This window comes from Typopeltis vanoorti, chromosome 13 (genome assembly GCF_054136105.1).
Source record: "Typopeltis vanoorti isolate ZY-2024b chromosome 13, IOZ_Tvanoo_1.0, whole genome shotgun sequence".
Taxonomy (NCBI): domain Eukaryota; kingdom Metazoa; phylum Arthropoda; class Arachnida; order Uropygi; family Thelyphonidae; genus Typopeltis; species Typopeltis vanoorti.
Genome location: NC_143561.1, coordinates 116,552,432 through 116,566,429, shown reverse-complemented (window position 1 = coordinate 116,566,429; position 13,998 = coordinate 116,552,432). Strand labels below are relative to the sequence as shown.

Genomic DNA, 13,998 nt, shown 5'->3' with positions numbered 1-13,998 from the left:
GTGATCACTATTTAGTCTTGAGCAGGATAAAATTGAATTTCATATTGAAAAGAATAACATGTAAGAAAGTTTTAAAGCGAATAAAAGTTGAGCAGCTCTCAGATGTGAACTGTAGACTAAAATACAGAAAGATTATTGAAAAGAAAATGAAAGAGTTTGAGAACAAGAATCAAACCTTGGAGTTTCATTGGCAAACTCTGAAGAAAACATTGATTGATTCTGCCAGAGAGGCATGTGGTGAGGTTGTGTGCAAGGATAAAAAAATCAGAACTCCCTGGTGGACACAGGAAGTTAAAGAGGCAGTGAAGGAAAAGAAGAAAGCATATCAAAAGTTCCTGGCAAATAAGTCAGCTTTTACTCTTACAGAATACAGAGACAAATGTAAGAAAGCTAAACAGTGTGTAAAACTAGCTAAACCAAAGTCATGGGAGGACTTTGGCAAGAATATAGAAAATAAATATCAAGAAGGTGGCAAAATATTCTGGAGGTTGTTGAAGAAACTTAGGAATGGAGGAAAGAGTGCTGTAAAAGGAGTTAGAGATGATAAAGGTGACATGAAAACAGGAGAAAAAGATATCCTTGAAGTATGGAGTAATTACTTTGAAAAACTGCTAAATGAAACAAGCAGTGATGACAGCACAGTGATAAAAATACACTGACCAAGCATGCAGTCAGGAATACATATCCATACTTGAAGTAGAAAAAGCCATCAAAGGCTTGAAATGTGGAAAGGCAGCAGGAGTAGATGATATTCGACCAGAAATGCTGAAGTATGGTGGTATAAAAGTCTTACAATTGAACTATGAAGTATAAAAGTCTTACAACTGAACTATGCAGTGGCTGCACTGCATAGTTCAGAAAGCCTGGACAGAGGGACGAATTCCCGATGATTGGAGTAGAGCTCTCATATAAAAAGGGAAATAAAACTGAATGTGAGAATTACAGATGTATTTCCCTACTGAATGTTCCTGGCAAGATCTATGCAAGTATATTTGAGAAACGGTTGAGAAGAATTGTGGAAGAAAAGCTTGGTGAAGAACAAGCTGGATTCAGGCCAAATAGAGGCTGTCAGGATCTGATCTTCACTTTATGACAAATAGTCGAGAAAGCATGGGAATATAACAAAAATCTGTATTTAAGTTTTGTCGATTTGGAAAAGGCATATGACAAGGTGCCAAGAGAGAAGCTATTCAATACGCTGCAGTTATATGGTGTCAATGGGGCATTATATCAAGGAATACTTAGTCTTTATTTGAGTTGTAAGTCAGCAGTTAGAATTGAAGGAAGTACAGGAAGATGATTTAATGTTAAATCTGGTGTGAGACAAGGATGTACATTATCCCCTCTGTTATTCATTATCTATATGGATCACATTATGAAGGTATTAAACCTGATATCAAAATTGGAGATGTTAATGTCAGCTCTTTGCTTTATGCGGATGATGTTATACTTCTAAATAAATCCGCTACAAGTCTGCAAGATTCTCTGACTAAATTGAATAGCTGTTGTAATAGATATGGTATGAAGGTCAGCACTAAAAAGACAAAGACAGTGAAAATAGGCAGAATCATTGAAAATGTCAACTGTGTTGTGAATGGAGAACCTGTGGAGCAAATAAAACATTTCAGCTACTTAGGCACGATTTTTACTGAAGATGGTAAATTAAATGTAGAAATAGACAACAGAATCAGCAAAGCTGGTATGGTGGGAAGTCAATTGAATAAATTCATATGGAATAAGAGAGAAATTAGTCGGAACACTAAATTAGCTGTATACCAGACAGTGTTCAAACCAGTTTTAACTTATGGATCTGAGAGCTGGGTCAGAAGTAAAACACTTGACCAAAGACTAGAGACCACAGATATGAGAGTCCTGAGAAAGATTATAACCGTGAACAGATGGCATCAATGGCAATATCATATTAAAAATGAGGATATTAGGAAAGAACTTGACATTGTCAGCATCCAGGAATGCATTAGCAGAGCTAATCTCAGTTGGTATGGTCACTTAAATAGAATGTGAGAGGAAAAATTAGCAAAACAAGTGTTCTCTGCCAGGTTGGCAGGAAAACGACCCAGAGGAAGACCAAGATATAGGTGGATTGATACGTTACAAAGTGCCTTAGACGATAGAAATATAAGATCTGATAATGTTGGAGTCTTGACAAGTAACAGACTGATTTGGAGGAAAATTGTAGATAGGAAGTTAGTAACGATGTAATTTTTTCATGTAGTACTGTCATATCCTGTACACCCCTTGAGGGTACATGATAATGATGATGAAGTCAGTATTAAGACCTTGCTTATCACTATGCTGCAATTTTTTATTAAATTCATAATATGGAGCTAAACAAATAACCAATTGTCGTGTGAATTTTCCGGAGCGCTCCATTGAGGGATCATTATCTGTAAAATAACTTCCTAACTTTCTTGCCAAGTCCAATCCTTCTGCTAATTTCTTTAAACTGAATTATTTAACGGATTCATCACAATCAGAATCTTCGGCAGAACTTTCCCCACCTTTTTGGTTTGACATCATCTATTAATGGTACCGGTTTCTCCTCATTTAAATCTATTTCCCCAACAATTAATTCACTAATTTCGTTTTCAACCATATTGCAAAAGCCCTCTCGGTGGCCATCACTATAAAAATAAAATTTTTACATAAGAAAGCACATATTGTATGTAACTCATCAGAAAATAAAGTGCTCAGCTTAGATTAACACACTTATGATTTTTAACATTTGTGATTTTCGCTTTCCTGACAAAAAACGAAGACAATTATCAACAATAACACTTTATACGGTAAGCAATTGATGCACATGCGTGCTAAAGGGGTATTTCCCCTAATATTAATTTGTTGCTTATAACTACATGCACAATATGGGCAGAAGCAAATTTAACAAAGATAAAATATGATTTTTAAGTCATGAGGGGAAAAATATATAAAAAGATAAAGGGTTATTACAATTTGTAGACTGTGTTATACGAGGGTTACCTGTACTTGATAAGCTAAGAAAAATTGGAGAAGAGAAATTAGAAGAACAAGTTAGGTTGAACCCAAATAGAGGTTGTCATGTCTCTTTACAACATATAGCTGAGAAATTAAGAAAATATAACAAGGATCTGTACTTCAGTTTTATAAATCTAGAAATGGCATATGACATGGTGTCCAAAGAATAGCTCATCAAAACACTACAGTTATATGGGGTAAATGGAAAATTATACATAGTCTATATTTAAGTTGTAAGTTAGAATTGAAGGAAATAAAGGAAGATTGTTTGTAAAATCAGGTATAAGACAATAGGGCATGCTATCTCCACTCTTATTCATCATCTGTATGGATTTGCATATAGATATAGACCAGACATAGATCTGGTCTCATGGCATAGACACAATGGATATTTTCAGTACATTTAAATTGCCAACATCCAAAAATATAACAAACAACTGTCTTCCCTTCCTAAACTCACTAGTTACACAACCACCAAATGCTTCATTATCCTTTTCTGTTTATAGAAAATCTACACATGCGAGAAGGTACATGCATAACCATCACACCTCATCCACTGTAACACATAGAGAGCCATGGAAATTTATTCTAGTGTCTTGCTTCAGTAATCAGTGACTGCAGTCCCTGTAAAATAAATGAAGTACTGCACACCCACACATCCAGCTAGCAATCTTATTTCTGCCTACAACTTGGCTCTCTTTGGACAGACTAGCAATCTTTAGTAATATATTATAAAACAGTTAACATGTGTAAGAGAAAACAGAATTTATTTCACTCACTGTAACATGAGCATTATTCAGGGAGAATACAAAAGACTGGTTACAACATTCAAATGATGAAACACAAGAATAAGTCATATAGTGTGAGTATAATTCCTTGTGTCTTGGTCGCAGCTGAGTGAATAGGAGAAGGCACTATTATATTTCCAAGGAACAAAGCACAGTGCTGTAATTCAACATTAATATTTTTAAAAGAAAAATTATTATGAACAGTTAATGGCGACTGCTTTCCAAAAATTTGAGAATAGGCATGCAGTTCAATCAATTAAAATTCGAGTGAAGATGTAGGGTTTTGCAAGTTTCAAGGGATAGACATTAAAATTTTAATCTACTGTAGTGCAAAATCTTGGTTTGATTCTGATGAACTCTTTGTCTTGTGTCTATGGCATTAAAAGCAAAGGCAAAACCCTCTGATTCTAAAAATATTATGTCACCTTGGTGTTCTTGGATGGTGATCTCCACAGAATGGCCCTTTTGTCCAAAGTAGCAGAGTCAGCAGGAACAGGGTTCTTGATAAACACGAGGTAGGATATAGGTGGCAGATGGTAGGAAAGAAGATAACCTCCATGCTAGTTTGTTTGAAAGTAATATATAGATTGTTTTGCAGAGAATTCATGCTATTTGAGAAGTCCTTTTAAGGTAGGGTATGGAAAAATTCTAATAGAAGAGAATCCTGAGAACAAATTATGTACTGTGAAAAAGACTCTTGATAATACCTATCTTTTGTGATGGCTGATGATATGATGCTGGGTGGATGTACCTGCCAGTGAAGGAAGGTTTCTTGTAAATGGAAAAGTCAATATTGCCTGTAAATTATACAAGCATGGGCAGTCCTATTTCACCAGCTTTGACGAATTACTATATGGAATATCTGGAAAACTAAATTTTCAGCACCATTTTTTCTCAGCCTTATATCTGGCTTCATTTCATGAATGACTTCTTGGTATTGTCTTATTCTGAAGCAGAATTGTTTCAATTTTTGGACAAAAGCACCACATGCACCTGCATCAAATTCACTATTGAACATGAGTCCAACAAAAACAATCTTCCATTTACAGAAAATCATCCTTCATTGGCAGGTACATCACAGAAGACAGATATTATCAAAAATCTTGTTCACAGGGCTCACACAATTTGTTCTTTGGATTCCCTGCTCTTAGAAGAATTAAATTAAGAATTGCTTTGATGATTAATGAATATAATGAACCACCATCCAAAAAATAATCAATGAATATCATCCCATTGCCATACCACAGTATGATGTAAAAAGGATTTCCATACCCTACTTTAAAGGAACTTCTGAACTAATAGCATGGCTTCTTTGCAAATGCAATCTTTACATCTCATTATCAGCAGCAGTTTCTGTCTACTGCTCTATAAAATATGTTTCTATAAAAACACCTGAGACTAATAGTCTGTTAAATCTACCTTGATGAACATAAAAATTACATTCACAGTAATCAGTACAACAGGTTGGAACTCTCATACCTTCTCTTTTCATCTTTCATTTAATCTTGTGTGAAGGAATAATGAAAGATGACAACTCTGTTGCATCCATCCTATTCCCTCAGCCATACGGCTGGTGGGGGTAGCTATATGCTACCATACTAGGGAGATGATTATGAGCAAGGTGGTTTCCCATTATCTTCCTTGCCGTAGTATATTTTATGACGTCAGCATTGTGTGTTCATGGGACCGGTTTGCCTGTTTTGAGGGATGAAAAACCAGAGTTACTGGGAGGAAAAAAAACCTCAACCTCTGTATGAGACCGGATAAAGGTTCCTCATGTCACTGACAGGAATCAAATCCAGGGCTCCAGAAAGTTGTGAAAATTTGCGTCGCCATCCAAGTTTGAACAGAAGTGATGATCTAAGGTTATCTCTTCTATAGGAAATAATTCTTCTTCATATGTTATGTAGTTTATATGATTTTTTTTCTTTAATTTTTTTTTTTTCATTAATAATTTACCTTGTTTCAATTTGAGTCTTCCAGTTTTCTCTACTGCTTGTTTAATTTGAAAGTTATCCTGAAGATGCTCTGGATATTAGAGTGAAAATTTTATGCTAAATAAAACTTTTCACTTCCTTTATTCTGTAGTTAATAATTATTTATTTTGCTAGCTTATATTCTTGTAATTAGCTCTATTACGCTCTTATTTGTTAATTTTATGTTAATTTCAAGCATGTGGACTGGAATGATATTTTTTCTAATACAGATTCTCAATAACTACTCAAAATTTCTTTAAGTTCCTGAGAAATATGACTTCTGTTTTAAATCAGCGCTTTGACACGCTCTGTTCTTATTGCAGCTTTGACTGGATGTTTCGAGGTGCGATGCAATCAGTTTTATTTAGAAATAGAGGATATTAAAGATCTAACAAAGCTAAATGAATGTAGAAATTGCAAATGTTTCAAAATTTTGACCAGAGAGCTTATGAGCATACAATCCTCAGCATCAGACTTGCCTTAGCTTGCACTACTTAAAAGAACACAAGCACCACCAAGCATCCATACATTCACCTTTTGTTAGGCAAATATACTCACCTTTGGGTAGGCTGGAGCTTAGATAATCTTGAATCTCTAGACCAGCCATGAGATTCAAACCACTCCAGTAAGCAGTGGTTTTACACCAGTCAATGAAAAAGCATATAGAATGTAATAATTCAGTGGTATATCACTGTATAAAGTTGAAAGAGTAATTCACAGTCTGATTCCCTACTTTAGCTTCAGATATCTTCACAATTTGAATTGTCGTACATTCATACTAATACGTGTATATTAAAGCATAAATATTGCACATACATTATAGTTAAAATGAAAATGTTCATATTCAAAATTTACTTATTGTTTAAAGAGAAATAAGATTAAGTATTAAATTAAAAGATGACAAAGAAAATGACCAATTAAGAAGTAATCTAATTTTCAAAGAGGATTGGATAGAACACTATAAAATATTGTGGAATGAAAAACAAGAAATACAAAACAATGACAAAACTCACAAAATTGAAGATACCAATATACAGGAAAGTACAGAAGAAATAGTAATGGAAGAATTAAAAAACTCAAGAAATAGAAAAAGCCTGGACCTGGATAGAATATTTATAAATAAAGAGTTGAGCTCTTTAAATATGCAGACAATAGCTTAAAAGAAAACCTATTTAAACTCTTCAATAATATCTGGAAATATCAAAAGATCCCAAAAGAATGGGAAACTGGAGTAGTAATAAATATTCACAAAAAAAGGTCCCAAGGACAAATGTGGAAATTACAGAGGCATTACTCTCTTAATAACAGCATCTAAACTATATGCAAACATCTTAAAGAGCAGGCTAATTAAGAAGAACAGTGTGGTTTTTAGAAGAGGGAGAGGATGCGCAGGTGCCTCTTTCACAATGCAACAGATCATAGAAAAAAGAAAAGAATTTAACCTGCCCACTTCTATTTATTGACTATGAAAAGGCATATGATAACGTGAACAGAAATCTACTCTGGAAAATATTATAAGATGATAAAATACCTCCTAAATTAATTAAAGCAATAAAAAGTCTATACAGAGAAACAAAAATTGCATAAAATTTAAAATGAAACATTATCAGAACCTATAACTATAAATAAAATAGTAAGACAAGGTTGCGGCTTATCCCCGATCCTATTTAACATTTATATAAACAAAATCCTAAAAGAATGGAAAACAACTGTCCAAGATGGAATTAAACTAACAAATAATAGACAGCTAAATACAATACTTTATGCAGATGATCAAGTACTAATTTCAAACTCAGAAGATAAAACTCCAAATTGCAGCTAACCTTCTAAATGAAATAGCAAAAAAAATATAAAATGAAATCTAAAACAAAAGCTATGGCAATGTGTGGAACACCATTCAAAATGTCAAAATTATGCTTAACAATAAAATAATAGAACAAGTTACAGAATTCAAATACTTAGGAAATATAATCTCGCGATACAATACTGATTCACACTTGGAAGTAAGATTACAAATTTACGATAGAATGAATGGCATAATTAAAAGAAATTTTGGAAAACAAATGACTAAAGAAACTCAATTAAGATTACATAATATGACCTCTAAACCATCTCTCAAATTTGGAAGTGAAACCTGGATTCTAAAACAAAGAAACAGACAAAGATTGGAAGCAGCACAGATGAAGTTTCTAAGATCTCTCCTGGTACTCATTAGATTAGATAATAAGAAAAACACAGAAATAAGAGAATGATTAGATACAAAGAACATCATACAAGAAATGAAAGAATATCAGCAAAATTGGCTACATCACGAAAAATAGAAAGGATGAATAACAATAGGATTCGTAAACTAGCATATAAATATAGGATTCCTGTGGTCCTTTAGGAAGAAGAGACTGCGGACGTTCAAGACTAAGATGGAAAGACCAGCTTCATATTCAGAGCAGGAACAGGACATAAAAAGCCTATACCTGAATTGCTCAGATGACAAAGGATTTTAGTTTAACCTTAATATATGCAGAGCTTAAAACACTGCATGTTTTAGAGTGTGGGGGGGGGGAATTCTGGAGTCCATTAAAAGTCTAGCTTTGGTGTTGAAATTCATTCATCGTATATCAATATATCTTGAAAGTATTTATTCCCAAGAACTGGTCTTAGCATGTGGTGTTGGGGGGGTAAATTTATCCTGTTATTATCAGCAAATTTTGCATTTTAACTTGAATAGTATAATCATCCTTCCAGAAGCTACTTATACTATATGACATGTACCATCAGAAATGATTTCTGTTTCATATTAATATATTGTATACTATTTTTTATGTTGCTATTTAAATAAACATAATGAAGATGCTTCAGCAAAAAGAAGAAACATCTGTGTAGGTATTTATTCTTAAACTAAACTTTATAGTTCTCCAAGTAGAAATCTTGCCTCAGATATGAAGTTTATGATTTCATATTATTGTTCATTCATTTTAATTTATGATAATTAAAATCACAGGTTTAATCAGTGCAAACAGTTTGTAGTGTAATTTTAATCGTGTAGCATAATTGAATTTCTTTTTGAATAACACATTTTCTTTTAATTTTGAATGTAGGGATGGCTTCACTGTGAGGATCCAGCATGTGCATACAGAACTAGGAAAATCCCTCTCCATTTTTCTCATGTTGGTCCTATTTGCCCATCATGTGAAAAATCAGTTCTACGATCAGAGGTATAATGTATAACTTCATTTATTTACTGTGTGTGTGTGTGGGGTCTTCTTACATTATGGTGAATTAAAACCAAGAAAAATATTTTATTATGCATGTAGTGAAATTTTGTTATTGCAAATTTGAAAAAGTGTTATCATTTTAATCCTTGAACATCTAAGGGCTAAACTAAAATCTGTTGCTGAGGGTTGTAATCTTTGTGGGAGGCAGGGTGGGGGAGACTGTTCCAAAGGACAGAAGTCGACAGAATAAAAGAGGAGGCAGTGAAGTTGGTTCGGTGAGTTTTAAGATGTTGGAAGTTCAGTCCTGAACTGCTTCAGGCACAAACTTTGTTTGCCTACACTTGGGCAAAGGATTAAACTAAATTTATTATGACTTTTAAGATGGACTGTAAAAGGGTGTCGGCAGTAACTCTTGTTTTAATGAATTTGGAGGAGAGTGGAGGAATAATAGTGGCAAATTTAGCAGTGCACTGTCCATTAGAGTATCTGTAGAAGAGGCACAAGGCAGAAACTTAATGTCTGTGAGAGAGAGAGAGAGGGATCATTAAATAGCCAGATTGCCCTCTTCTGGATAAAATCGAGCAATCTTAGAGAGGATTTTGGTGCACTACCCCAAATATGGGAGCAATATTCCATAGCTGGGTAGATTTGGACTTTGTATAGAGTGACCAGTTGCCGTGAAGTAGTGCCTTGTGTGAAAAAGTACACTAAGTTTTTCGATGGCTGCAGAAGCTGTAGTTGAAATATGGTTGTGTCAGGAAAGATCACAGGTGGATCAGTTCAAGAAAAGAAATCTGATCATGTTTAGATATCTCAATATTACCAAAGGTGGGGGGGAAGGGTGCGGGCTCTTTTCTTACAAGTTATCAGACAGAATTGAGTTTTGGCATTGTGTGTGGCATTGAAATTCACAAAGTCCTTGCCCCATTGGGATATACCTAGGAGATCTGAGTTTAGATCCCTGATCATGGTAGATCTTGAAGATTCTAACACTTGAGTACTAAAAGGTTTGTCGAATGAAAAGGAAGAATGGAGCATACTGCCATCAGCAAAGCTATGGATAGGAATAGAAGTCTGTGAGAACAGGTCATTTATATACAAGAGGAAGAGAGTGGGTGAAAGAACAGATCCATGGGTTACTCCTGCATTGGCGGGGAAATCCGAGGAGAGTAAGCCATCCATCATGACACGTAGTGAGCGACTGAAGTGAGAAAGTTGGCCACCCAGTTGCAGAGTGGGGAAGGCAGACCATAGAATGGCAGTTTGGTGAGTAAGCCCCTGTGCCAAACCTGATCAAATGCCGTTGAAATGTTGAGGGCAACCACATGAGTTTCTCCAAATTTCTCCATGGCTTGAGTCAATAGGTGGGTAGTGAACCACACATGAGAATGTATGTATGTTATTTGATTATTATTCAAAATTATTATTATTATTATTATTTACTATATGTTTGTACTGAACAAAAAATATGATCTGTTAATTGTACATATTCTGTATGAACATATTTTGTCAAACTGGTGGGGGAGGGAGTAAACTTTAACATGCAATCATATTTCCTTATGCTATTCCTGTGAACTACAATAGTAAATTATTATTGTGGTATTATTATTACTAATAATACATGAATTATGCTGTTATATCGACTGTACATTATGCATATTATAATAATATTAATTAGGATCTGTTCCTTAGTCACATGAAAGAAAACGTAGTATTATTGCTTAAATTTTACATTATGTGTATGCAATTTATTTGAGACATAATAAAGTGTTTAAATAAAGGAGTGACAAAACTTGTATTGGAAAAATAATCATTTAAGCATAGATCTGTTTTGAAGAGCTGAAAGTAAACTATCAATTTTAACCTTCAGAATTAGTTATTAAAAGTTCAACTAATTTGTTTTTCAGAAATATGCATAAGTGGTGTGGAAAAATTAATGAAGCATATAAAACTAATGCTAGCGTCAACAAGTAGATCGGTTATAATTATTTTATTATGTAGAGAAGAACGAATCTATGCATGCATTTTTCTTCTTTCAGTAAATTTTTAAGCAATATCTTCTATAGTTCAATAATTACTAGAAATGCAATCGAATATAAAACAATGATTATCTGAACTTAGATAATGCGATGGACGGTTAAAAGAATTTTTAATTATTATTAACCCAGACATTAGAGACCACAAAACTTATAACACAACAGTGCAGTGCACTGTAACTAAAAACATTATACCGGGTAGCACTTAGAAATATATCGCTCGTTTTGATATGTTGTTATTATTAATAATTAATGTTATTAATAATATTGTTGTTCGATATTCGATATGTATTAATAAGGTTTCCACAAAATAATGATGGAATTTTAAATGAATTATTGAAAAAATTAATACAGTAACATTTATTCTAAATGACAACTTGGAATGCAATTTTTTGGGAGAGAAGAGGACAGGCTACTGGAATAGGTAGGATAGGGAGTAAGGGCGCCAAATTTAATTATGTTTTACTCACTCATCCAGATGTGATATTTTTTTACTGAACTAATTTGGAAGATGGCATGCTTTCAATTATAGGATGCCCATCAAATATTCATTTTAAAATTGTTTCGTTTCATAAAATACTAGTATTGGGAAATAAGATGAAGACTATTACTTCCGTGGCAGATTGGAATTTTGTCTCAAGTTGGTTTACATCATGAAAGGATTTATATAATTTTACAATCACATATTTTGCATTATAATTACTCAGAGGTACTCACATGACTTGAACCAGCTTTGGAAAACAATAATAGCCTTCAAATTCTCTTTACTATGCAGAAAAGGTGGAGTCAGTTCCAAAATCTCATATTTTGGAACTGACTCCACCTTTTCTATAATTGAAATTGAAATTTCAATTATAGAAAATTGAAAGCACTTTCAACCTCGAGGTTCTTTTCATTGATGTTTCCTGATATGTATCCTCAAGAGTATTCAGGATACAATGACAGCTCTACATGATTAAGTTTACATTATTCATCATCTCCTATCAACAGTTTTCCTCCAAATTACTCTATTACTTGTCAGCACTCCAATATTGTCATATCTAACATTTTTTTAATCTAAGGCACTTCTGACTGAATCAATCCACCTAGACATCAGTCTTCCTCTGGGTCTTTTTCTTGCTATCTTGACATCAAACACCTGTTTTGCTAGCATTTCTTCACTCGTTCTGGTCTAAGGTGGTACCACTTAAGCCATACCACCTTATATTAGCTCTGCTCACACATTCTTGATTGCTAACAATGTGAAGTTCCTTCCTAATGTCTTCATTTTTAATATGATTCTGCCATTGATGCCATCTGTTCACTCCCCTAATTTTTCTAAGAACTCTTGTATCTGTGGTCTCTAATCTTTGATCCAGTGTTATATTCACACATTCTAACTGAACTATTAGATCCATAACTTAAAACTGGTTTGGACACTATCTTGTATACTGCTAGTTTAGTGTTTTGGCTAATTTCTCTATTATTCCATATAAATTTATTCATCTGGCTCTCCACCATACCAGCTTTGCTATTTCTTTTGTCTATTTCCAGATTTTACTTATTCTATAAGCTCTCCATTCAGAATGTAGCTAAAGGTTTATATGTTCCTGCCTATTTTCATAGTTTAGGTCTTTTTATCCCCACCATACCAGCTTTGCTTATTCTTTTGTCTATTTCCAGATTTTACTTGTTCTATAAGCTCTCCATTCAGAATGTAGTTGAAGGTTTATATGTTCCTGCCTATTTTCATAGTTTTGGTCTTTTTATTTTCATGCCAAAATTGTTAAAGCTGTTATTCAGTTTAGTTAAAGAATTCTGGAGACTTGCACTGGACATCAGTCCTCCTAGGAGCTGTTTAGGAGTACAGCATCATCTGCATAAAGCAAAGAGCTATGTTTGATATCCTATTATTTTCTTGTATTCTCTTCATTCCTATCTGCTGACTTACAACTTACATATAGACTAAGTATTTCCCTGCGTAATGTTCCATTTACTCCACATAACTGTAGTGCTTTGAAAAGCATTTTTGTGGGCATCTTGTCATATGCATTTTCCAGATCTACAAAACTTGAGTGCTGATCCTTGTCATATTCACATGATTTATCAACTATTTGTCGTAAATTGAAAATCTGCTCGTGACAACCTCTATTTGGCCTGAATCCAGTTTCTCTTCCACAATGTTTCTCAACCTCTTTTCGAGTATGCTTGCATAAATCTTACCTGGGACACTTAGTAGAGAAATTCCTCTGTAATTCTCACATTCAGCTTTATTTCCCTTTTTTTTATAGATGGGAACTACGAGCTCTACTCCAGGACTTAATAGTTTTGCAGTGGTTACACTGCAAAACTATTAAGTTTTGCAGTGGTTACACTGCAAAACTATTAAGTTTTGCAGTGTAACCACTGCAAAACTTAATACCTCCATACTTGAACACATCTGGTGAAATATCTACTCTAGTTGCCTTTCCACATTTCAAATTTTTGATGACGTTTTTCTACCTCAAGTATTGATATGTATACTCCTCTTTGCATTCCTCTTGAAAATTTTCTGCTGTGGTTCTGTCACTGCTTGTTTTGTTTAACAGTCTTTCAAAGTAAATTACTTCAGACATCGAGGATATCCTTACCGTGAGTTTCTGCATGACCTGTATCATCTTTAATTCCTTTTACGGTACTCTTTCCTCCATTGCTAAGCTTTTCATTAGCCTCCAGAACATTTTACCACTTCCTGATATATACCTTCTATATTCTCACCAAAGTCTTTTCATAATAAATTTAGTTTAATGCTTTATCCAAGTGTGAGCAAACAAAGTTTGCACCTGAAAATATCTTCAGGACTGGGGTAAGGTAGTTTTCATGACTTTTGTTTAGCTACTTTCACACATAGCTTAGCTCTCTTACATTTTTCTCTGTATTTTTTTAGGGCATCTGCTGACTTATTTGCTAGGAACTTTTGATATGCTCTCTTCTTTTCTAGGACGTCCACCATGGC

General features: G+C 34.0%; 1 protein-coding gene across 3 annotated transcripts in view; it reads left to right on the top strand.

The window, feature by feature from the left end:
* PolA1 (DNA polymerase alpha catalytic subunit) overlaps positions 1-13,998 on the top strand; it is a 561,406-nt gene that overhangs the window by 529,650 nt on the left and 17,758 nt on the right. For all 3 annotated transcript variants that reach the window (XM_090402430.1, XM_090402431.1, XM_090402428.1), the window contains one exon: positions 8,872-8,988. In XM_090402430.1, the coding sequence (XP_090258556.1) occupies positions 8,872-8,988 (117 nt within the window). The remainder of the gene's footprint in view (positions 1-8,871; positions 8,989-13,998) is intronic.